General features: G+C 42.4%; 1 protein-coding gene across 2 annotated transcripts in view; it reads right to left on the bottom strand.

Annotated features, from left to right (window-relative positions):
* The window catches only part of GPR155 (G protein-coupled receptor 155), a 73,623-nt gene extending 48,450 nt beyond the window's left edge, over nucleotides 1-25,173 (bottom strand). For both annotated transcript variants that reach the window (XM_089690478.1, XM_089690479.1), the window contains exons 1-3: nucleotides 24,937-25,173; nucleotides 10,352-10,850; nucleotides 529-928 (exon numbers count right to left, since the gene is read on the bottom strand). In XM_089690478.1, coding sequence (XP_089546604.1) covers nucleotides 529-928; nucleotides 10,352-10,790 — 839 coding nt within the window. In that variant the 5' untranslated portion in view covers nucleotides 10,791-10,850; nucleotides 24,937-25,173. The remainder of the gene's footprint in view (nucleotides 1-528; nucleotides 929-10,351; nucleotides 10,851-24,936) is intronic.
* Nucleotides 25,174-26,860: the final 1,687 nt, after the last annotated feature.

Here is a 26,860-nt window from a genome sequence, read left to right as displayed (position 1 = left end):
AACCCCTGACCCTCTGTCTAGACAGTGCTGATCAAATGCACTCTCCCAAGAAAAAAAAAAAAAACTCTCTAGCAATACACACCAAACTGAGCATGTGCAGCTTGCCCCAGGACTCTGTTCTATCAGCAAATGGACTGGGGACTGTGCAAGAAGACGAGGAGCAGAAAAGACAGGATCAAACATCTTTTAAACAATGCAGAGGATTAACCTCTTAGGTTCCACAGTGAGTATAACAAGCATGCTTTACTGCTAATACAGACTGATTTTACTGTTGTGGGTTTAGTAACACTTTCAGTGTTCTTAGCTGTCATACAGACTATGGACCATAGCACTTTTATAACAGAAAAAAACAAACTGCCTAAATTATACAGAAGAGGAAATGTGCTGAGTCTACCTTGGCAGTACATGTTAAAGGGCAAATAGGACTAATTGCTCTGCAAACTGCCTAGTCAAATAGAGGAGATATTTTACAATCAAATGAAAGCAAAATTGGCAAGCTAAAACTTAAGGACTATGAATCATACTCACAGCTTTGCGGTGATAAGTAGAAGCAATGCAACGAAAGAAGATTTCTTAAGCTTGCTAGTCTGTCCAACCATTGTAAGACCTAGATAAAATAAAGCTGATCCCGAGAAAGAACTAGCTAGACCATCCAAAAAATTCTCCAAGTAAACAGGAATCTTCTGTCCAAGTGCAAAATTAAAGGCAATCCCTATAAATACCATGAAGACAATGGGGTTCTGGAAGACACGAAGAAGTGCAAGTCCTAAAATCTTCATTCTGCCTTGGGAGTTCCCGGGATTCTCTCGCCAATTCTGGATCTCGCAGAAAACAAAGCCCAATGGGTTCAGCATCATGAGGGACACAGGGGCCACTAGGTATATATATTGGAGGTATTTAGGATATGTTGTTTGGTACAAGGCCTCAACTAGAATAAAATTAAACAAGTAGATTAATTACAGATTAGCAAAAATCTGGGAAAAAGGTCTAGTTAGTCATTAGTGATCACAGACAGTGCAGGAATAGCAGTATTAGTCTGAACAGGGAGTGAGTGTAATGTTTCATACTGATTTTATAGTTCTGTGGTTAATTGAACTCCTGAGGGTCTCTGCTACTTAATATAAAAAACTGCTATTTGAAACATGAACAAGCAAGGGCAGCCAATGCCAGTAAGTAAGAGCAACATACAGAATTTGGGCACATAATCACCCAGCTTAGAACTAAACCTTATAAATGCATAGATGTCCAGATTCAATTTAGCATTATTTAGAGTCAGTATGTGGCTACATTTGACAAATTACTCTATGACTAATTTGACTACTTAATTTTTATCCTGTTTTTACAAATACCTTGCTCAGATTTTTCATTATAGGCTTACAAATTATCAAAAAATATTTTTAGCTTATTTTTATTGTAGCTTTCTATGGTCTTTGCTGAAGTGAACGTGTGTCCTCATTTATCTCTGTATGTATAATCTTTGGAGATAAATTTATTTTCAATGTTCACAAAACAGGCAGGGAGTTTTTCTATGACAGTACAATCTTGACAGCCTACTAGCCCCCTACTGAAAACAAGCACCACATGTCTTAGCTGTTAAAAACCAAGAGAGGTCAGACAGAACTCTTAAAGTGCTTTTTACCATTTGTTAGGCATATGTAAATTGTTTAATGTCTATAGTCACAGATGCACTTTTACATATGATTTTTTTCTTTTTTTAAACAAATTTTTATTGGATTTTTGTAAAATAAGTACAAGAATACGATCTTGAGATACAAATCTATCAGCCAACATACAGTGGACATAAAAAGTCTACACACCGCTGTTAAAATGTCAGGCTTCTGTGATGTAAAAAAATGAGACAAAGATAAATAATTTCAGAACTTTTTCCACCTTTAACGTAATCTATAAAAACTGTACAATTCAGTTGAATAACAAACTGAAATCCTTTAGGTCAGTGGTTCTCAACCTACCTAATGCCGTGACCCTTTAATACAGTTCCTCATGTTGTGGTCACCCCCAACAATAAAATTATTTACCCAGTAATTATAATTCATGAAGTGTCGTTTTACCTCCAATACTGCTGCTTTCAACACAGTAGCTGCTTTTAACAGTGTAGCTGCTTTCAACACAGCTTGTGGGAGGTATGAACAGGAGTCAGGCGCTGTGTAGTTTTGTGATAGAAATAATACACCTTGTATGGAGGTGTGCCTTTAATAAGTCATATGGTAAAACAATAATAAATAACCAGCCTGTGGCTTTAGGAAGCCAGGTTCCAAGATGGACGGCCCGTCCGCTCAGAGGGAAGCAGTGGAGTAGAATGCCTGTCAGTGCAGGGACCACATTTACCCGACGTCCCAGCGTCCTGGATGACGTCACCACGATGTGGAGAGACGGAGGGGGGGAACTCTTGCTGGAGCCGCAGCTTTAGAAGGAAGAGGCCGGTTGCTGGGACAACATGTTTCGCGCGCATGCACACTTGACAAAGTGCATGCGCGCGAAACATGTTGTCCCAGCAACCGGCCTCTTCCTTCTAAAGCTGCGGCTCCAGCAAGAGTTCCCCCCCTCCGTCTCTCCACAAAGCGCGTGCGCACGAAACATGTTGTCCCAGCAACCGGCCTCTTCCTTATAAAGCTGCGGCTCCAGCAAGAGTTCCCCCCCTCCGTCTCTCCACATCGTGGTGACGTCATCCAGGACGCTGGGACGTCGGGTAAACGTGGTCCCTGCACTGACAGGCATTCTACTCCACTGCTTCCCTCTGAGCGGACGGGCCGTCCATCTTGGAACCTGGCTTCCTAAAGCCACAGGCTGGTTATTTATTATTGTTTTACCATATGACTTATTAAAGGCATACCTCCATACAAGGTGTATTATTTCTATCACAAAACTACACAGCGCCTGACTCCTGTTCATACCTCCCACAAACCGATGTGTTTTTACCATGGCAGCAGTGAGTTTTTTCCCCACCAATCATAGTTGACATATACCATTCACTTATTTCCTTTGGGACACATCTGTGCGCTTTTATCCAGACCGTGCTTTCAACACAGCAGCTGCTTTCTACACAGTAGCTGCTCTTTACACATCAGAAATATGTGTCTTCTGATGGTCTTAGGGAACCCCTGTGAAAGGGTCGTTCGACCCCCAAAGGGGTCGCAACCCACAGGTTGAGAACCACTGCTTTAGGTGGAAGTAAAAATAAAAAAACTAAAATAATATGGTTGCATAAGTGTGCACACCCTTAAATTATACTTTGTTGAAGCACCTTTTGATTTTATTACAGCACTCAGTCTTTTTGGGTATGAGTCTATCAGCATGTCACATCTTGACTTGACAATATTTGCCCACTCTTCCTTGCAAAAACACTTCAAATCTGCCAGATTGCGAGGCCATCTCCTGTGCACAGGCCTCTTCAGATCACCCCACAGATTTTCCATCGGATTCAGGTTTGGGCTCTGGCTGGGCCATTCCAAAACTTTAATCTTCTTCTGTTTGGATGTATGCTTTGGGTCGTAGTCATGCTGAAAGATGAAGTTCCTCTTCATGTTCAGCTTTCTAGCAGAAGCCTGAAGGTTTTGTGCCAATATTGACTGGTATTTGGAACTGTTCATAATTCCCTCTACCTTGACTAAGGCCCCACTTCTAGCTGAAGAAACATAGCCCAAAGCATGATGCTGCCACCACCATATTTCACTATGTGTATGGCTTTCTTTTGGTGATGTGCAGTGTTGTTTTTGTGCCAAACATATCTTTTGGCATTATGGCCCAAAGGTTCAACCTTGGTTTCATCAGACCCAAACACATTTTCCCATATGCTTTCAGATGTGTTTTTGCAAAAATGTACCCAGGCCTGGATGTTTTTCTTCATAAGAAAAGGCTTCCGTCTTGCCACTCTATCCCAGACATATGAAGAATACGGGAGATTGTTGTCACATGTACCACATAGACAGTACTTGCCAGATATTTCTGCAGCTCCTTTAAATGTTGCTGTAGGCCTCTTGGCAGCCTCCCAGACCAGTTTTCTTCTTGTTTTTTCATCAATTTTGGGGGGATGTCCAGTTCTTGGTAATGTCACTGTTGCACCATATTTTCTCCACTTGATAATGTGTCTTCACTGTGTTCCATGGTATATCTAATGCCTTGGAAATTCTTTTGTACCCTTCTCCTGACTGATACCTTTTAACAATGAGATCCCTCTGATGCTTTGGAAGCTCTCTGCTGACCATGGCTTTTGCTTTAGGATGTGACTAAGAAAATATCAGGAAAGACCTACAAGAATAGCTGAAATTTATTTTTGCAATTTGTTTTTCAATTGAGTTGTACAGTTTATATGTGACATTAAAAAGGTGGAAATGATTTATCTTGGTCTCATTTTTTTTTACATCACAGAAACCTGACATTTCAACAGGGGTGTGTAGACTTTTTATATCCACTGTATGTGTAGACTAGGAGTACAAAAACCAGTACAACAATTATAATGGGAAGGAAACAGTATCAAAAATAGACATAAATGTAACAACATAGCAGTAAAAAGAGCCGAACCTCAAAATTGAGCCAATCCCTAGGCATGGAAGCTTGGTTGTGGAAGCTTGAACAAAAGCACATCTCTATCCCAGAAGACATTTGAAGAGAATTACTGTGTGGGCTAGATTCCTTAGAGAGGAGCATGCACTCCACTGTTGGACAGGGAGGAGGATAACTGTGGGGTGGGGCTAGAAGGTGGGATGGATACTTGGAGTTTACCTAAAGTATTGGTTAGTTGAGCTTTGAGATACCAATATGTATAACAGAAGGGTTCCATATGAGTGACTAATTCAGCAGGTGTAAAGGAATGCTCAACGTTGTGCCAAGATTTTCTTTTTTATTGCAAGCACAGAAAGGAGGGGTTGTTTACAAACAAACCATATGTTCATCATGTCACGGTGATCACATGATAGGGAATCATGCTGACTGGTTGCTGTTTTTTGGGGGGAGGCTTCAGCTGTCTATTTTCCCACAATGCATCACATTTGTGAGAATGCTTTTGGAAATAATGTATAATCTTGTTGAAAGGTATTTTGCCTGCACTGGAACACACAACATAAAGCATGACACCATACTTGGGAAAAACTAACCTTTAATGTAAGCCTGCAGCCACGTTATGGACATTTAGGTACTTGCATGATCTTAACAAGCAGTAAATTAGCTTTAAAATAAACGCACCTCTGTAGCACTGGAGGATATTTACGAAAACTGAAGCACTCGGAATCTGGTGCATGGTAGCCAGTTTCTAACTTCAGCTCGTTCAATTAGGCTTTGACAATAAAACCTGGAAGCTGATTGGTTTCTATGCAGAGCTGCTAATCGCAGGTACAATGCTCTGCAGGCTCCTATATATAAAAAAAAGTGCATTTTTTTGTTCCTGCAAAAATATGTGCTTTTATTTTTTTAATATGAACTTATCCTTTAAAGTGTTACTAAATCCAGGACCCTGCATTCACTATATCTGATCTCCCACAGTACACAGAGCATGGAAATTCATTATTTTATTTTTTTTAAGTGTAGCATTACCATCTTAGGGATTGCTGATGAAATTTGGGTTCCCCTATAGTCCTGCAAAGCCAGTCAATAAGCATGTTCAACTAAAATTTCATCCACACAGATCAGGCCTTGAGTGTTGGTTTTGTTGTTTTATTGAGGGGCTTAAACTTGGATAGGGTATAGGGATGTATAGGATGCTGAAGGGAACTGAAATCTAAGGAAAACATCCTGAACTATTTATAGCTTCTCTTCTCTGACAGTCTCTGTTGGGGTGCTAGCCAGCAGCTCCAGTTATACTACCAGACGCTGAAGGACTCCTCTTCCAGGGGGTGTAGGTGTACTCAAATCCTCTCCTGTAGAGCTTATGGAATGGCTGCTGCTACCAGGCCTGTCAGCTGGGCTGCGCCTTCCTTGCCACACAGGTGGTCCTCTCTTAAGGAATAAGGGAGTCCTGAGGTTCCCTCCTTTCCAGCTCCAAGCTTGCAGGCAGACCTGATCCCAGCAGGCCTCCTGGCAGCCTTCCTCCTCCAGCCTCACATCTTCCTGACTCTCACTCTTCTCCCACCACCACTTTCCAACTCCTGCCACTATCACATTTTAAGGTAGTCCAGCCCCTTGCCAAGCCTCCTGTTGGGGATTGGCTGAGGTCCCTCAAAAAGGTGAAGCCAGCTACTCCTCAGATCCACCCACTGCCTCCAAAACCCTCCTCCGAAAGCCTCAGAACAGGGGAAATTTCCACAGGGGCTGGTCTGCAGAGTCTAACCCTGACCCGAATCTGACTGCTCTGGCTATTGCACCCAAGCTGCTATTCAGCTCCTGTCTAACCATTAGAGATCTAGCTCCACCTAGTGTAACTAGGAGGGTGCTACACTAGTAAATATAAACTGCTAAATACCTTTTCTCATCGGCAGTTAGAGCAGTCTTGTGACTTCTATCAGTGTCCAGCAGAGCACTAGTTAAATCTTGTAGGAGTTTATTCTCTCCTGACTGTCCTATGAGGCTGCCCTCTGTCTGGACAGTGCTGACTGGCACTGTGCGGATCACATAAACTCTCCCAAAAAAAGAAACTCTAGCAGTACACACCAAAACCGAGCATGTGCAGCTTTCCTCCAAGGCTCTGTTCTAGCAGCAGATGGACTGGTGACAGTAGAAGAAAAGGAGATTCAGTAAAGACAGGATTAAACATCCTTTTTAAACAATGTACATGATTAACCCCTTAGGTTCCACAGAGTATAACAAGTATGCTTTACGGCACAAACAGACCGATTTTACTGTTGTGGATTTAGTAACACTTCAATCTCTCAAAAGCTCTGCTTCTCCCTTCCATTAGTGAAAAGCAGCTGGAACAGCTCTGTGTTTACATTGGCAATCAGAAAGCTAGGAACACTGCTGAGTTGTTGCTGGGAAGGGGAGCTGGGTGAGCTGAACTGAGCTGGCTTACACAACGATTTCAATGCTTTTCCTATGAATTTTATAGAATTGCTACCCTGGCCACAGGTTATGTATGGCATTTCAATGGGGTTCTCTGCACCGTAGCTGTGTTTCATTGTGGTGGTTCTTGTTGCAACCAACTGCACTGAAAAGATAAGTATTTGTTTCAGTGCATTCCCTCCTTTCTCTGATAAATGTATTCATCTTCACCTCCACATTCCCCTTGTTCTGGTAATTGTGTGACATCTTCTGAGATGCATTCCCCCTTGTTGTAGTGTGTCACATCTTCTGCAACACATTCGGGTAGGCAGTAGCTTGCCAAGTGTGCATAGTCTTGTACCTGGAGGTGGCATCTCCGTCCTGCTCAGCTGAGGCACCATCTTGAACAAATGCTCTGCTACAGGACAAGACTCAATCATGCTGTTTTTAGGCCCTGGTCTCCATGTTCACCTTTACCAGGAGCTTTCAGTTGTGAGACACAGAACAGAACACCCCAATTGCTCCACAACAGGTTGTGAGTACCGCTCAGGGGATCCCCTCATATCAGGCACAAGGGAGATTGGATGAGAGTGCGGGTTAGCGCACACTGTGCACAGTGCCATGATGAAATTATTCTCTCTCCCCAGAATAGCTGGCAGTCAGGTCTGGGCTCAGTCTTTTGTTTCAGTATATGAGCTCCTTTTTAGTATATGGAAGATGGCAGAAATCAGACGTGTAGAACAGACGAGGCAGGGAGCTGGAAAATTAGATGGCAGAGCTGCAGATAATAGAATGTTCTGTCCTGGCAGCTTTCAATGGAGGTGGGACAAGGTTTGTATGAGCTCTCCTCTGTGTGCTATGGTTCTCAAGCATCCACTCCTTTGTGTTCCTTTCAGCCACAGCTATTTTATATTTGTCACCCTGTGAGCAGGGTGGTCAGACAATGAAGGAGGGAGAGGGGTTTGATGTCAACAATTCTAGCTCAACAAGCACTGCACAGATCTGAATAGGAACAAATGCTGCATGCACTGGGTCCCTTGGGGACTTCAATAAGGACTGAATCCCCCAGGGAACTTCTGGTGAAACAGCTTTAATTAATCATGGCTTGATGGCATTTGTGAAAATATGTGCAGTATCTACATTTTAATCATACAACCAGTTTATCCTCATTTTTAACCACAGCATTTTAAATCTGAACTTCAGGCATTTTATATATAGAAAACAGCACCGTTTAACGTTTATGTGCATTCCTTTAAAAATAAATACATGTATTTTTTACATATAATAATTTGTATCTGAAACCCTCCTGATATCAGCCTCTACTCCTGCCTCTCTCATTCAAAGTTGCATGGAACCCTAGGGTTTCTCCAGAGGTTGCTAGGGGTTCCTTGAACAAGGAGCCTTTTCTGCCTCTCAGATATGGAACCACTGACAGCAATAAACAATATTCTTTTTAGCTAAAACGAAATCTTTCCCACTGACCTTCACTGTTGGAAGCATTCTTCCCACTGACCCTCAATGTAAGGAGTGCTTTTTCTACTGATCCCCAATGTAAAAAGACTGCTTCCCACTGACCCCTATTGCATGAAGCATTCCTCCCACTGGGTACCCCGACATCCCAGTGTAATGGAGCCCTTCTTCCACCAATGTAAGCTGAAACTCCTAGCAGTGACAGCCAATCAAAAAGGGGCCCCTTCTCCACTGACAACCAATGTAAAGGAGCATTTTACTGACCACCTGTATACGAGAATGCTTCACCAACCACCAATGTAAGGAAACATTACCATTTTCACTGTGTGCAGTTTTTCTGACCTTTATTCATTTTTATTTAATTTCATTACGATTGCTGAAAATAACGGTCATATAGAGTAGGTGTCAAATATACATAGTATGCTACATTTCTTATCCTTTGACAGCAATTTCAAATATAAAGATAAGTAAAATGCGAAGGTCTACCTTAAGCTATAGACAAAATCCTAGGTGCTAGGTTGCCATGGCGACAAGATATTGCATCCTTGTGCCTGGGTTCACACACTGCCTCCCAGTGACTTCAATGCAAAAAATCGCCTTCCGGTGACTTCAATGTAAAAACTCCTGTCAATAGCAAACCTATGTGAACACCTATCTATGCGTGGCACTCTATGCTATCACTTGCGAGTCTAGAACGCACCGCGGCAAACTCGCACAGGACCCATTCTGTAATGGTACTCAAAAAGCAATGCATGTAGATCGCATCTGGGTGAACCACCTCAACAGGAACACATAATATCTAGCCTGTCATGCAAATTTGTGAGTTTGAAAACGCATCCAGAATCGCATATGTGTGATCCAGGGTGGCTCCATTCACACCTGGGCACTTTGGGATCACAGCAGAAATCGATGCGATCACGAAACGCAGGTTGAGGTGCCATTATTTTCAATGGCACCTAAAATGTAGTGCAGTTTTGCTGTGATTGTCATGTGGCAAATTGCATCATGTGAAGCTTGTTGCCCAAAAAGTTGCCTTGCCTACTGCGCCGACAACCAAAAAAAAAAAAAAAAAAAAAAAAAACAAAAAAAAACCTGGCTCCTAAGTTTATTACTTTTTTAGCTGGCTCCTAGATTGAAAGCAAATTGGTCAAGCCCTGGCTATAGATATAGTAATTATTAGCATGGGCTGTAGACTAAAAAGTTATTTTCAATGGTTTTAACTTGTTAAAAACATTGAGAAAGCTTCTCTACTCTCTCACAACCAGCTGCGGAGACATGCTTTTGAACAAAAAGGAGCCAATTTGTATGGAGAAACACAATGGGGGAGATTTACTAAAGCTGGTGCACACAGAATCTGGTGCAGCTGTGCATAGTAACCAATCAGCTTCTAGAATTTATTGTCAAAGCATAATTGAACACGCTGAAGTTAGAAGCCGATTGGTTACTATGCACAACTGGACCAAATTCTGTGTGCACCAATTTTAGTAAATCTCCCCTATTGTTTGTCTTTTTGAATTTCTGTGAAGAAATAACTTTATCTAGACTATATCTATACTGTTGATGTAGTGAGCTATTACTCTACACCTTCCAAGGATATCAGCCATTGTCCTCCCTTGCACACCAGCAATCAGAAATACAGGAAGAGGCAGCACTAATAATCAAGCAGGCAGAGCTATGTGCTGACAAGTACATGCCAACTGGAGTAAAGAGCAGGGCTGATGTGTTATCAGTGTGATGATGCTCATTTTTCATTTTAACATGTGGGAGGTGACACCCTCAACGTTTAATAAGGAACTGGTGTCACCCTGCTGGCTGAGCTGTATGACAGAGGTATACGATTTACAAAATGGCTGGACAGAATTACAAATAATTTCATATGTGTATATATGTATATAGCGGTTTGCCTGGAAGTCAGCTTTAAGCAAACTATACAAAAGAGTACAAGACTACTTACCAATGGGATAGCCAAGTGCAAAATCATTGCTCTGAGTAGCAAATATAGGATATAGTCCAGCTTTGCTGAAACGAGTTTGTGGATGTGCCACCAATAAAGTTAAAACACATACTATGATAAACACTGAGGCTTTGGCAATAAGGATGCTGTACAGGAACGACCAGTTGACATCTGAAAAGTTTAGGACAACCATATTTTTAAAAAGCAACGCTGGAAGTGCAAACCGGGAAACATAGTTGCCAAGTCCTTTTGCCTGAGTAGGAGTTATCACGTTGGTTCTCCCAGCAATGTATCCACACATAATGATACCAAAACATTCCAAGAGTGCTGGAAAAAGCCTGTTTATGGACATTGATGGACTGCCATTGGTGGTATTTGTGATGTCGGTCATATTGGGTGCAGAGAAGTTGCTCCATACAGATTCCATAGCAGTATCCATGTTTTCGATTATTCCTCTTAATATCAATTACGGTTATGCCACAGACAGATTCATGATGGTCTGTGAAAGACAACAAAAAGAAATCTAAATCATAAAAGACAAAAAGTGTGCACAAAAGCTCTGGGATGAAGCTGGATGGTGGGACACTAGCTAGGGATACTAGTTCTTGTGTAAACATACCAGTTTGGTTTTTACCATCCATAAGCTAGTGTGTGCTGGTCTAATCCCTTTTGCTGCCAAAGCCACTTTTGCAGGTTTAAAAAAAATCATTTTAGGCCAGAAGGTTACACAAAACCCTCAAACATTATATAATTTTTGACACAGTAGAGAATACAATAGTGGTAGTTTACATTTTTTATGTCACACAATATTACCGCATAAGGTCTAGGAAACACGATATTACCGCAAAGGTCTAGGAAACACAAAATTGTAAAAAAAAAAACCACACACACTAAAGTGAATTTTAAGGCAAACAAATGCAAGAAGTCACCCAAATTTTTGGTAAAATATAAAAGCTAAGATTGTGCTAAGTAAATAGAAACCCTACATGTCAAACCTTAAATTTGTTTGTGCCCATGAAATAGCAACAAACGTCAGTACCCTATATTTTCTATAAGAAAAGCTTCAAAAGCCCCCTAAAGGTCAGTTTAGTATTATGGAGGAGGTCTTGTACTAGAACTATTGCTCTCGCTCCAACATGCGCAGTGATATGTAACATGGGTATAAGACCATAAAAAAAAAAAAAAGTAGAGTATGTGTCAGCAAATTGGGAAAACATACTCAGACACATTCAAGTTAGAGTTCCAAAAAGTGTGTGGTTAGCTGTGAGGAAGGAAGTTGATCATGCCAAGGGTGCAAACATTTGTCATTTGTATTGTTGGGGCAACTCTGAGTTCCTGGTTTATAAAATGTGCCATGTACTCAGGTTTTCACTTTGTCAAAGCAGAACGTTGACGACCTTCATGCCTTCCCTACTGTCCGTCTTGCTGTCATAAAAATATGAGTTAGAAGATAAATTAGTTATAAAAGTACACCATAGTATAGAAGCGCCTCCCCATGTTGACCATAGCGCAGAGCCTTATCCAAAGCCTTATAACCCTACAGCATTTCCCCCATACATGTTGGGGTAAGTGGGGAGGCACTTTACAATCCTAGCAGGGGTGAAGTACCACCAAGACATAACTTTGGATGAGTTTGGCCTGTTGCATATGGAAAGTAAAAAATGCAGAATTTTTTACTGATCTGAAATGAGATGCATTGTTGTCTATGGGGCATTGCATACAGCTGAGTAAAGGTCAGTAATACAGTGTTGAAGACAGAGCAGTAAACAAAAATAGAAATATTTTCATTTGAGTGCAGTAATTTACTTGCATGTTTGCCCATTCATAATGTTTACACAAACATAAATGAGTATATTCCAATACTGGCAATGAAGAAGTATTTTGCTTGTCTATACGATCACACACCTTTGCCTATAAATCAACATTACTCAGGTCTTTACACACAGCCTTTGGCCTCTTGCACACAGGTCGTAAATATATCTCCCCTGTGCAAGTGGCCTTTTCCAGTGCAAGACAACTTGAATACAGCTTCCCACATATTATTCTAGTCCTTGGAGAGTAGGGTAGTGTAGAAATCAAGCTCTCGTTGAGACTTGTGTATTAGTATTACCTAATACAGAGGAGTATAGCAGGGAAATAAAACTTTGAGTTGTTGAGCACGTTTGACATCTGGACTCGAAAGCTGCCGTGGGCATAGACCAGTCCTAATTCTGATTCCAACAATGGAATCTTTCAGAGTCTGGTATGTTATGATTCCCTTAGCTATTGGAAGGACTGAATGCATAATGTAGTCAAATGTGAGCGGACTGTCGCGGGGCCCTTGTTATGCCACCAATAATAGCTCTGGGGATTTTCCAGCCCAGTGGGGAAGAGGGAGCAGTTAAATATCTGTCAGACTGGGAGGTATGGAGACAAGCGTGCCGAGTACTTAAAGGATACGTTCACCCTTGGGAACATATTACATGTTCCACCCATTTTTTGGGTGGAACATTTAACATTTTCCTGCTGCCTGCTTCTAGTGACAGCTAGTGGGGCATTCTCTCCCCCCCCCCCCACTAGCTGTCACTACTTTTTTTAAAAATGCAGTCGTGCGGGGCTCTGCCTGCCCAGCTGCATCATTCATTTGCAGAATTCTGTGAATGGAAAACTACAAGTACCAACAGCCTTTGCAGCTGTTGGCTTGTAGTTCTCAATTAACTATCATGGCACTGTGATCACTGTGGTAGTTCATTCTCTCTTCCTGTCAGTGTGTGTTTGCCTGCCCATATGAGGTACGAGTGCATAGATACACTGACAAGCCTGCTGGGAGCCCTGCATGGCACCCGTGATGTGCTTATCGCAGGTGCAATACTTTTTAGGCACATTTTATTTTACCTGCAAAAAGATGTTTTTGTTTTTTTAATAGGCAAACTTATCCTTTAATCAAACCCAAACTGTTAGGGTATGAGTACCGGATTAAGAGGTTTAGTGTGGGAATCCAACGTGAAATGGGACTGGTATCTAGCACATCAATGGAAGTCCCTAAAGGTGCCATTTTACCTGCATATAGTAGAACTAAGGGGGCTATCTGGCCTGCTTTGTAATAGTGAGAGATGTTAGGGACCCCCAGCTGTAGTGCAGCCCAAATGAACTTAAGATTCTTTTGTTTATTTTCACCTGGTGATCCAGCCAGTAAGTCTGCTGTTTTTCAACAGAACAAAATGTCCGGCAGATGTAGTAGTTAGAGGGTTAAGACCAACCATTTAACACTAACAGGGATGCTGACAATGATCAGCTTGTATTATTTTGTAAAACCTTTACCCCAAAAGGACGACAATTGTTTGCTATAACTGTTTAGAAAATGCTAGCAGGAATTTAGCTTCTGGGACTCCCGATTCCGGATCACATGATCGCTGTGATAGCCGCCTGTGATTGGCTATCACAGTGATCAGTCACTGTGAAGCCCATCCCCCTTGTTTTATTTCTCTCTGAATGGATGAGATACAGTGCAAAGAGGAGAAGAAGAAGTAAAAAAAAAAAAACACTAAAAAAAAAGAAATAAATATTAAAACAATAAAATAAAAATACCTAGAACAAGGTTTGATCTAGTTCAGTACACATATATGGTATCGCTGTGATCGTCAAGAGCTGGAAAATGTATTTTGGGTTGTTCTTTGGTGGTAGGTTATGCCAGTAACAAGAAAACACACAGCTAAATTAAAAAAAAAAAAAAAAAAAAAGATTTTTTTTTTTTACTCTTTTGGGACAGTTTTCCTTTCAAAATAATGATTAAAAAAAAAAATTCCGCCTTATAGTGCGAGTGTAGCGCACTGCAAGCTGAAAACGCCACGATTCCGCCTTATCGTGCGAGTGTACCGCACAGCAAGCTGAAAACGCCACGATTCCGCTTTATAGCGCGAGGGTAACGCACAGCAAGCTGAAAACGCCACGATTCCGCCTTATTGTGCGAGTGTAGCGCACTGCAAGCTGAAAACGCCACAATTCCACCTTATAGTGCGAGTGTAGCGCACTGCAAGCTTTAAACGCCACGATTCCACTTTATAGTGCGAGTGTAGCGCACTGCAAGCTGAAAACGCCACAATTCCACCTTATCGTGCGAGTGTAACGCACAGAAAGCTGTAAACGCCACGATTCCACATTATCCTGTGAGTGTAACGCACAACAAGCTGAAAACGCCGTGATTCCGCCTTATAGTGCAAGTGTACCGCACAGAAAGCTGAAAACGCAACGATTCCGCCTTATAGTGCGAGTGTAGCGCACTGCAAGCTGAAAACTCCACGATTGTGTATATGTGCAGTGTACTTACAGCCTTACTATGGCTGCTCCTTGGCAATGCTCCAAGTTAAAGATGAAGCTGCTGCACATTCTACCGATGGCTTGGAGAAATGGGGGCAATGCTGGGTGGAACTGGGAAAGGCAGGGGCGAGTTAAGTGCCCGGTCATATCGGTGTGATTTCAGGTGCAATTTGGGAATTGAAATCACACCTGAAATCATATCTAATGAATGTCAGGGTCTTAACATTTGCGATATGTTGCTGTATTGTCTCCCTTTATATTGTACAGCGCTGAGCAAACTGTTGGCGCTATATAAATCCTGTATTATAATAATAATAATAATATGCTGCAGCGATTTCTAAAGTAGTTCTTGAATTAGGTTTTCTGCAGTTTTGTTGCAATTTCACATACATAGAATATAATGGAAATCGCACTCTAAATTGAAAATCTTCACAAGTAGTAATAATGTCCTCAGAAATCACGCTGTAATTGCATACAAATCGTGAGATTTCAAATCACAGCGGTGTGGTCGGTGACTTAATCAAACTCTGCTGGATTTCTCACACAGAGACCGACAACGGTTTAAGAAGTGACTAAGAGCTGACAAATTCTGCTCAGCAGGCAAACCGTTGTCTGTAAGCTAGACAATCAGCTGTCTTCTGTTATTTACCAACACCAATCGGAGCTTGACAGTCAGCAAGTCTGAAAATGCATAGCATCAAAATTAAAGATATTTAACATACCAATCATGGACACATTTTCAATTTTGACTGAAATTCTGCTTTATACGAAACCTGGAATTTGGCTTTAAAATAATGAAATTTCAAAGTGAAAAAAGACAACCCCCCCACTGATTCAGACATTAGTTTTGCAGGGCTAATAATGAAAATAAATGCAGTAATGCAGACATGCTATGCTGTCCTACTAACGATTAGCTGACAGCTAGCTAACAAAACTGACAGAAGCAGCATTGTGTTTCATCCCACAACTGAATTTACTTCTGTGAATGGTTCTGTAAAACTGCAATACAATCACATAAATGGAAGCTACAATATGCTTGTTCTAAGTCTCTCACAAATACTTACAATGAACACATTTCTTTCAAACCTACAAATCATATTAAATACATTCAATTGCAATCTAGATATACGTGACTTTAAACAAACACAATGAATGAACTTACAGGCATATGGTGTGTTCTTCTTGAAGCTAAAGTGGATGTGCAGTGGTGGATGGCAAATCTTTATTTTTAACAAACCTGAGACACTTCCTGTTCATTGATAAAAATACTGAAAGGGTGCAGTTGCAGTGAATGCCCAATAGATGGCTCCCTACTCACAAGACAATGATGTGAATACAGAACACATGCAATGTAGGAAAGCTATGCACAGTGTCCATTGCCAACACACAAAGGAAGAATATTAGGTACCAATTTTGACCACAATAAATAACTTATTTAAAAAAAAACAAAAAAAAAAACTTAAATTGGTACGACTATAGCAAACTGAAATCTACTTGGTCTAATGGAGGAGGAGGAGGAGGAAGGAGGGAGGAGAAAGGAAGAACTATTCTTATTTGGATTACATAATAAAATAACAGCTAAAGAGTATAGGCACAAAGAGACCGAAAATCTAGTGATCCTCAGAGGTAATTTTTCTCCATACCTTTACCAATAACATGGGAATAAATACGTGTTTTTTTGGTGCACGGTATGCAGTGGCATGCTGTGTATAAAGTGTCAAGTGTATGTTGTGCACCCCAAAATGAACAAATAAAGCCCAGAGACCAACATTACATATATCTTCCCCCAAAAAATAAACCCTACCCACTTCTTAACCTAGCAGTAAATAAAAACACAGATAAATGTGAAATAAAAATATATAAAAACCCAATAAAACAACAACAAAAAAACAAAATGGGGAAGTAGGGGCAGCTAAAGGTAGTCATAAATAGGACCGTTGGGTCTCTGAATTGTGAACATAGAGAGGTACACAAAAGTGTGTAACCCACCACACATCTATCCAAAGTAAATTAGCATAATAACCCCTTGCCATCTGCGCACTGTAGCTTTACTGCTAGCGTGTGGACGGCTGTGCAGAATCACGTACATATACACGTGATTCTGCTTTTGCGGGTAGGGGACACATGCCTGCCTACTCGTGATGTCACTGGCTCCTTTACATGCCAATCAGTGGGGCCCAGCTAATGATTCATGGTTGGGACCCACCGATCATCAGAGAAAGTGACAGAAAAGAGATCGGTGGCAGAAAACACAGATCCCTCTACTGACAGCGGCGTTGTATCGGTTTTTGTCTCCCGGCAAAGCAGGGAGACAAAAACAGTCACATCCCTTAGTAAAACAGCACATTGTGCACACATTACACATAGTTAGGCACACAGTTAACCCTTTGAATGGCCCCAGATGTTAACCCCTTCCTACCCAGTGTCATTAGTACAGTGTTGGTGCATTTTATTAGCAGGAGTTCAGCTTTAAAGTGTTACTAAACCCCGGACCCTGCATTCACTATATCTGGTCTCCCACAGTACACAGAACATGGAAATGCAATTATTTTTGTAAATATAAACTGCTAAATACCTTTTCTCATCAGCAGTTAGAGCAGTCTTGTGACTTCTATCAGTGTCCAGCCCAGCACTGGTTAAAGCTTGTAGGAGGTGTTTTCTCTAGGAGGATGTAGAACCCCTGACTGGGCAGAGCCGATTGGCCCTGTGCTGATCACATGCACTCTCCCAAAAAAAAAAAACAAAAAAAAAAAACACCTCTATAGGAATACACACCAAATTGAGCATGTGCAGTGTCTCCATGCAATATATCTTAACAGGAGATGAGAGGTAGACACTGGAAAAAAGGGAAGGATCAGAGAAGTCAGGATCAATCAGCATTTTTACACAATGCATGGATTAACCCCTTAGGTTCCACAGTGAGCATAACAAGCATGCTTTACTGCCTACACAGATTGATTTTACTGCTGTGGGTTTACTAACACTTTAACCAGAATATACACAATGTAATGATGTAACTAAATTATTCAAACACAAACATTTCCAGCAGAAATAAATAAAAATTAAAAAAAATCAGGGGCATTGTAATATAACATTTCTGCTGTGGTAGGGAAACTGGAAACCTTGTGATAATTACCAAGTTAGATTAAGCAGTTTTGTTCTTGCCACTATATCACACTGCCAATGGAAACTGGCCAACAAATTTAGCAATCTGTAGATCATCAACAATGACACACAATCTACATAGGAAGAAAAAATTCCATTTGTCTTGCGGGTAACGGTTTTTCTAGGATTCTTCCAAAACAGCAACCTGACAGATGATTGCTTTCTCCCTCTACAGGAAAGGCAAGCCAAACCAGTGAAAAAAACCCTCATACCCCCCTCCTCCTATGAGATCAGTTGAGATGAAAGTGGATTACATCCACCAGTGTATGGAGGGGGAAAAAACATAACTAGAAAATAAACTAGAATCAAAAGGGTGGAAAGTAAAAAAGGGTAGAAAAACTGTTGACTGGTAAGACTAAAAGGGGAATTTCTCCAAATATCTTCCAGGACAGCAACCCGAGAGGAGAAGTAAGACCACTGTCTGTAGAACCTCAAATCTCAGATAGATGAAGGGATCTTGACCAGACCAAATAATTGTTGTACAGATTGGGTCCACTTAATGTATTTGTAAGACAACCCATTCAAGTTAAAATAAAATACAATACATTTGCATATAGATATAAAAAAAAAACAAAAAAAAAAAAACACATATTTTCTTTTTTATACAGTCATGGCCAAAATATTGCCCCCCCCCCCCCCCCCCCATTTCTGTCAGACAATGCACCACTTCCCCCAGAAAATTGTTGCAATTACAAATGTTTAGGCATTCTCATGTTTATTTCTTTTGTTTGTATTGTTTTGACACAAAGGTGGAGAAACAAAAAGCCACATCTGACACATTTTACGCAAAACCCCAAAAACGGACTGGCCAAAATTGACGCCTTCTCAAAATTATAAGAAATAACTGCATTCCAAGTTTGTGATGCTCCTGTAATTTGTAAATAAACTCATCTGTATCAATTAACAGGTGCTAACCATATAGAAATCATACCAGCAACCAGTTAAAATGTACTCAACCTTTCTGTTGGGTGTCTGTGTGCCATATAGTTACATAGTTAGTCTGGCTGAAAAAAGACAAAAGTCCATCCAGTTCAACCACAGAAAAAAAAAAAAAAAGTTATAATCCTATATCCACAGTTGATCCAGAGGAAGGAAAAAAACCCAGCAAAGCATGATCCAATTTGCTCCTGCTGGGAAAAAAAATCCTTCCTGATCCCCCGAGAGGCAATCGGATATTCCCTGGATCAACTTTACCTATAAATGTTAGCATCCAGTTATATTCTCTGTATCCAAGAAATAATCCAGGCCTTCTTTGAAGCAATCCACTGAGCTGACCAGAACCCACTCTTGGGGGAGTCTATTCCACATTTTCACAGCTCTCACTGTGAAGAAGCCTTTCCATTTTTGGAGAATAAAATTCTTTTCCTCCAGGATGTAAAGAGTGCCCCCTTGTCCTCTGTGATGACCTCAGGGTGAATAACTCTACACCGAGTTCACTATATGAACCACTGATGTATTTATACATGTTGATCATATCCCCCCTTAATCTCCTCTTCTCAAGAGAGAATAAATTTAGTTCCTCTAATCTTTCCTCATAGCTGAGCTCCTCCATGCCTCGTATGATATGGAGCATGGAGAAGAGAAAGAACAGCAAAGGATTGTCTGAGGATTTGAGAATAAAAATTGTGGATAAGCATGGACAATCTCAAGGTTTAAAGACCATCTCCAGAGATTTTAATGTTCCTGTGTCCACTGTGCACAACATTGTCAAGAAGTTTTTTTCTGCCCATGGCACTGTAGCTAAACTCCCTGAATGTGGACAAAAGAGAAAAATTGATCAACGGTTGTTTCAAAGGATTGTTCAAATGGTGGATAAAGAACCTCAATCAACTTCCAGACAAATTCAAGCTGACATTCAGGCACAGGGTACAACTGTGTAAGCTCACACTATACGTCACCATCTGAATGAAAAGGGATGATATGGTAGGAGACCCCGTTAATGACACAAAAAAAACACAAAACAGATTGGAGTGTGCCAAAACTTACCTGAGGAAGCAAAAATCCTTTTGGGAGAATGTGTTCTGGACAGGCAAAACAAAACTACAGCTTTTTGGTAAAGCCCAAAATTCTATTTTCAGAAAAATAAATGAGACCTTTAAAAGAAAAGAATACAGTCACACATGGTGGAGGTTCACTGATGTTTTGGGGCTGCTTTGCTGCTTCAGGCACTGGATGTCTTGACCCTGTGCATGGTATTATGAAATCTAAAGATTACCAAAGATTTCTAGGGTGCAGTGTAGGACCCAGTATAAGAAAGTTGGGTCTCCATTAGAGGTCATGAGTCTTAAAGCAGGACAATGACCCAAAACATTTAAAAAAAAGCACCCAGAAAAGGTTTAAAGACAAAGTGCTGGAGAATACTGAACTGGCCAGCAATGAGTCCAGATCTCAATCCCATAGAGCACCTGTGGGGAGAGATCTCAAAACAGCAGTTGGAAAAGGAACCCTTCCAATCTGAGAGGCCTGGAGCAGTTGGCAAAAGAAAAAAGTGGTCCACTATTCCAGAAGAGAAGTGTAAAACTAATTAATGGTTACAGGAAGTGACTGATTTCAGTTATTTTTTCTAAAGGGGCGTGCTATTAAATTGAGGGTGCCAACAATTTTGTAAAGTTCATTTTGGTGTTTTGCATGGAATGTGTCAGATTTGGCTTTTTGTCTCTCCACTTTTTTGTGTCATTCCAATACAAACAAAAGAAATGAGAAAGCCTAAACATTTGTAATTGCAACAATTTTCTGGGTGAAGTGGTGCATTATCTGACAGGAAAGCAGGGGTGCCAATATTTTTGGCCATGACCAAGTGATCACATGACCTGTTAGTGTATGTACTCTCCAGCGCCTCAGGATATGCACAGCCAAAAGGGAAGCCAAGGGTACCAGGACAGCGACAACCAAAAGGAAATGTTCCAGGGGTGCAGCCCTCCTCAGATGGGGAAATCAGCCACTGGATAGAGAGAAAACAGGTGGCGCACACACCTAGTGCATTATCCAAGGTTTATTGTAGGAATTAAATCATAAAAACATACTCACAGACGAAGCATGTATCTAAAAAGCATAGAAAAATGACAAATGATGCCTGAGGCATCAACAGAATGGCTCTTACTTTACTTTCCATTCATCATGCATCAGAGGTTGGTCATCAGCTCTGAGGAAAGGGATTCGTCCTCGAAACGCGTCATCCATTTGACCGCACTGACAGTGAGAACACCTTGCCCGCCGTTGTGGCCATAGTCATTTTTCTATGCTTTTTAGATACATGCTTCGTCTGTGAGTATGTTTTTATGATTTAATTCCTACAATAAACCTTGGATAATACACTAGGTGTGTGTGCCACCTGTTTTCTCTCTATCACATGACCTGTGTTCTAAGCTGCATAGAGAGCTGGGGGGGAAGAGAAACAGCAGTACATTGACCACGCTGTGCTCTTTTGCCTAGTGTGGTCAGATTTTATTAAATCATCAGAGGAACTGTTGGGGACACTGGGGATTTCTCACAAAGTAAGAAATACAAAAAGAACAGGATACTTTTTCATACAAGTACATGGGTACAGAAGGCACATATATCAGGAATATGAAATGTTGCGTTTACATAATCTTTTAGTTCCCTGCTCTCCTGCCCATTATATGACATTTAAATGTCATATTTGTGCTCCGTCTTACCCTGGATTGCTACAATGGCAGGGTCAACATTATTAGTCCTCAGCACAAAAAAAAAAACTGATGGAAAGCAGAGGACGTCAGACAAACAAATGGAGGAACTGCACTCAGCACAGAATATAGTTATTACACATACTACAACAGATGCACAGTTTGTGTCTTAAAGTGGTTATAAACATCAGATGTGAAATATGAAAAAACATGTCCCACTATAGTGTGTGCTGGTCTCAATCCAGAGCACTAAGTGTTATTTCTGTCTGCTGCCAAGTTCTTCTGCTCTCAGCATGAGTCACTAACCACAAGTTTTCCTGACACCAAGAGAAAAAAAGATGACAGGGGAGGGACTGTGTGGAGGGGGTGCATCTCTTCCTTCCAATCAGCTCTCAGAGTTCTCCTGAGTGTAACTTCAGCTCTCCTCCCCCTGCTTTTCAGAGCTGAGAGATCCTGTGTAAATTCTGCACTTTAAATAGATATAGGGAACAAACAGCTGTAGATAAGTAAAACGTATGCAGAGGAGAAACACATCCTCCTACATATCTCCTAAAGGCCAGTCACTTTACTTCGTAAAAAAACCCACAGAAAACACACACACCAGAATCACAATGCTGTATATTGCTATTTGCACATCACAGTGCCACCATGACCACCCATATTCGTGTGATCACAGTGCCACCATGGCAGGTGACAATCATGTGATTGTAGTGCCACCATGCCCAGTGACAATCATGATTGTGGTGCCACCATGCCTGTGAACACGGTGCAATCATACCCAGCAACATTCGTGTGATTATAGTTCCACCGTGACCAACTGCAATCATGTATACGCAGTGTCTCCATGCCAAGCCACAATCATGTGATCACGATGCCATCATGCTCAACGACATTCATGTATTTTGGGGCCGCCATGACCAGCCACAATTGTGTTTGTGGTTCCACCACGCCCAGCGACAATCATGATCACAGTGCTACCATGACCACCAACAATCATGTGCTCATGGTGCCACCATTCCCAGCAACAATCACGTAATCACAGTGCTACCATGCCAGGTGACAGTTTTGTGATTGTATTGCCACCATACCAAGTGACAATCATGATTGCGATGCCACTATACCTGGCTAAAACTATGATCATAGTGCCACCATGCCCAGCCACAATCATGTATACATGAAGCCACCATGCCCAGCAAAATTCATGTGATTATGGTGCCACCATTCCCACTCACAATCATGTGAGTGCGGTGCCACCATTCCCAGCAAAAATCATGTGATCACTGTGCCACTATGCCAGGTGACAATTGTGTGATTGTGGTGTCACCATACCTGGCTACAATTGTGGTCACTGTGCCACCATGACCAGTGACAAATGATGGTGTCACCATGACCACCCACAATCATGTGATCACAGCGCCAACAAGCCCAGCCCGCAATCATGTTTGTAGTTCCACCATTCCCAGTAACAATCATGTATACACGGTGCCACCATAACCAGCAACATCCATGTGATCACAGCGCCATCATGCCTCGTGACAACCAAGGCGGCAGTGTCACCATGTCCAGCCAAAATGCCGTGATCACCACCTATAAACAGAGTGCCAGAGAGCAACATGGTCCAATGACACATTCTCTGAACAGGTCATAAAGGTATAGATGGGGTAACTTCTTAAATTTGGGGAGCTGGAAATGAGCACAAAACTTGAAGTTGTTGCCCCCACACCAACCAATCACAATTTATAACAGGCAACACCTGAAAGGTTGCTATTGGCAACAGCTACAATGCTGTGCTCATTCCCCCATTTCTGATTAATCGGTCCTGTCCTGCAGCACTGGGGGGGTCCTTGGTGTTGAATCCCGGTCAGAACTTTGCATGTTCTTCTTGTGCTTGAAGGGTTTCTTCTCATATTCCATGTCAATAGGATAACTGGTTCCTGTTTGGCCCTAATATGTGTATGTGAGATAGGAACCATAGAGTGCAAGCTCCTCTGGGGCAGGGACTGGTGTGGCTGTACAATATACACTATATTGCCAAAAGTATTGGGACGCCTGCCTTTACACACACATGAACTTGAATGGCATCCCAGCCTTAGTCCGTAGGGTTCAATATTGAGTTGGCCCACCCTTTACAATTATAACAGCTTCAACTCTTCTGGGAAGGCTGTCTGTAAAGTTTAGCAGTGTGTCTATGGGAATGTTTGACCATTCTTCCAGAAGCACATTTGTGAGGTCAGGCACTGATGTCAGACAAGAAGGCCTGGCTCACAGAATCCACTCTAATTCATCCCAAAGATGTCCTATCGGGTTGAGGTCAGGACTCTGTGCAGGCCAGTCCAGTTCCTCCACCCCAAACTCGCTCATCCATGTCTTTATGGACCTTGCTTTGTGCACTGGTGCGCAGTCATGTTGGAACAGGAAGGGGCCATCCCCAAACTGTTCCCACAAAGTGGGGAGCATGAAATTGTCCAACATGTCTTGGTATGCTGACGCCTTAAGAGTTCCCTTCACTGGAACTAGGGGGGCCAAGTCCAACCCCTGAAAAACAACCCCACACCATAATCCCCCCTCCACCAAACTTTACACTTGGCACAATGCAGTCAGGCAAGTACTGTCCTCCTGGCAACCGCCAAACCCAGACATGACCATCGGATTGCCAGAGAAGCATTATTCGTCACTCCAGAGAACATGTCTCCACTGCTCTAGAGTCCAGTGGCGGTGTGCTTTACACCACTGCATCTGACGCTTTGCATTGCACTTGGTGATGTACAGCTTGGATGCAGCTGCTTGGCCATGGAAACCCATTCCATGAAGCTATGTACTGTTATTGTGCTAATCTGAAGACCACATGACGTTTGGAGGTCTTTAGCTATTGACTCTGCAGACAGTTGACTTCTGCGCACTGTGTGCTTCAGCATGCACTGACCCCACTCTGTCATTATACGTGGCCTACCACTTCGTGGCTGATTTGCTGTTGTTCCCAGTTGCTTCCACTTTGTCTTAATACCACTATCAGTTGATTGTGGAATATTTAGTAGCAAGGAAATGTCACGGATGGACTTACTGCACAGGTGACAACCTATCACGGTACCACGCTTGAATTCACTGAGCTCCTGAGAGCGACCCGTTCTTTCACAAATGTCTGTAGAGGCAGTCTGCATGCCTAGGTGCTTGATTTTATACACCTGTGACCATGAAGGTGATTGGAACACCTGAATCCAATGATTTGGAGGGGGCCCCAATACTTTTGGCAATATAATGCATGTAAATAGTGCGGTAACCCCCCGAATAGTATAACGCAGTGTATGAAGATGCAGGGTGAGTGTAGCGCCCCCAATGTACGGATCATGGTAATGTCTCGGTCCTCTCCTGCAGTAAACAATTTGTTGCCATGTGTCAGCCTGCCTGACTTACCGAGTAAATATCATGTGGTGTCTGCCCCCCTCCCCCCGGGTGGTCTGCATACATCTGCCTCGGGCTTACCTGTATTACCGGCAGCAATTACCAGGGAGGCTCGTTCACCTTCCCCATCCTTGGCTACCCCAGCAGCCGCACTGAAGGGCCACAGCTCTCCCTACGGATCCGCACACTTGCGTAACTTCAATTACAAAACAACATTCCCTCATTCAGCAGCTCAGCGCAGATCTGACGCAGCATTCCAACCAATAACGGAGCAGAGCCCGACCAATCAAGGGTGTCTGCGGCACTCTGACCATCCAATGAAAGGCGTGAGACGGGCTTGGATCACGTGGGCAAGAACGCCACGTCTTGGGCGGGGACATGAGGAGAAAATACATCGCTGCGCTCTGTGAAAATGTCGAGGGAGAGGGCTGAGGGAGGATGGGCTGTGTGTGAATGGCAGTCCCCAATAAATGATTCATGGAGGGTTGTGTGAAATGTAAATACAATGTAAATTGATCTCTGTCAGAGGAGAGGTGAGGGTTCCCACGATAAACCATAGCTCAGTTATGGCGTGGAATGCCAATTGTGAGCCCTGTGTGTGGAAACCTTTCAGCTGAGCACTGAGGTGACCACAGAATTATCATTTCAGAACCGTGACTACCTGCTGGGCTTAGCAGCTGCTGTGTTATTGCAGGTTTACCATTACTACGATATCCCAATGAAGAAAATGCAGCCAAAGAACCTCATAATAAACATGCGCTGCTCAAAAAAATGAAAGGAACACTTTGAAAACATCAGATCTCAATGGGGGAAATATGCTGGATATCTATACTGATATGGACTGGGTAATGTGTTAGGAATGTAAGGATGCCCCATCGATGGATGGAAATTATCATCCTTCAGAGGACTGAATTCAAAGATGCCCCGAAAATCAAAGTGAAAAAATGATGCAGCAGGCGAGTCCATTTTGCTGAAATTTCATTGCAGCAACTCAAAATGGTCCTTAGTAGTTTGTATGGTCCCCACGTGTTTGTATGCATGTCTGACAACGTTGGGGCATGCTCCTAATGAGGCGACCGATGGTGTCCTGGGGTATTTCCTTCCAGATCTGGACCAGGGCATCACTGAGCTCCTGGACAGTCTGAGGTGCAACCTGGCAGCGTTGGATGGACTGAAACATGATATCCCAGAGGTGTTCTATTGGATTTAGGACAGGCGAGTGTGGGGGCCATTCAATGGTATCAATTCCTTCATCCTCCAGGCACTGCCTACATACTCTCACCGCATGAGGCAGCGCACCAGGAGGAACCAAGGACCCACTGCATCAGCGTAGGGTCTGACAATGGGTCCAAGGATTTTATCCCGATACCTAATGGCAGTCAGGGTACCATTGTCTAGCCTGTAGAGGTCTGTGTGTCCCTCCATGGATATGCCTTCCCAGACCATCACTGACCCACCACCAAGGCAGCATAACTTTCTCCATGGCTTCTCCAGACCTTTTCACATCTGTCACATGTGCTCAAGGTGAAACTGCTCTTATCTGTAAAAAGTACAGGACACCAGTGACGGACCTGCCAATTCTGGTGTTCAATGATAAATGCCAATCGAGCTCTATGGTGCTGGACAGTGAGCACAGGGCCCACTAGAGGACGTCAGGCCCTCAGGACACCTTCATGAAGTCTGTTTCTGAATGTTTTTTAGAGACATTCACAGCAGTGGTTGGAGGTCATTTTGTAGAGCTCTGATAGTGCTCATCCTGGTCCTCCTTGCACAAAGGAGCAGATATCGGTTCTGCTGATGGGTTAAGGACCTTCTACAGCCCTGTCCAGCTCTCTTAGAGTAAATATCTGTCTCCTGGAATCTCCTCCATGCTCTTGCGACTGTGCTGGGAGACACAGCAAACCTTCTGGCAATGGTACGTACTGATGTGCCATCCTGGAGGAGTTGGACTGTCTGTGCAACCTCTGTAGGGTCCAGGTATCGCCTCATGCTACCAGTAGTGTCA

This window comes from Staurois parvus, unplaced genomic scaffold, assembly GCF_062004578.1.
Source record: "Staurois parvus isolate SC_StPar_1 unplaced genomic scaffold, SC_StPar_1.0 ptg000530l, whole genome shotgun sequence".
Lineage (NCBI taxonomy): Eukaryota > Metazoa > Chordata > Amphibia > Anura > Ranidae > Staurois > Staurois parvus.
This window is presented reverse-complemented; position numbering and strand designations above follow the sequence as displayed.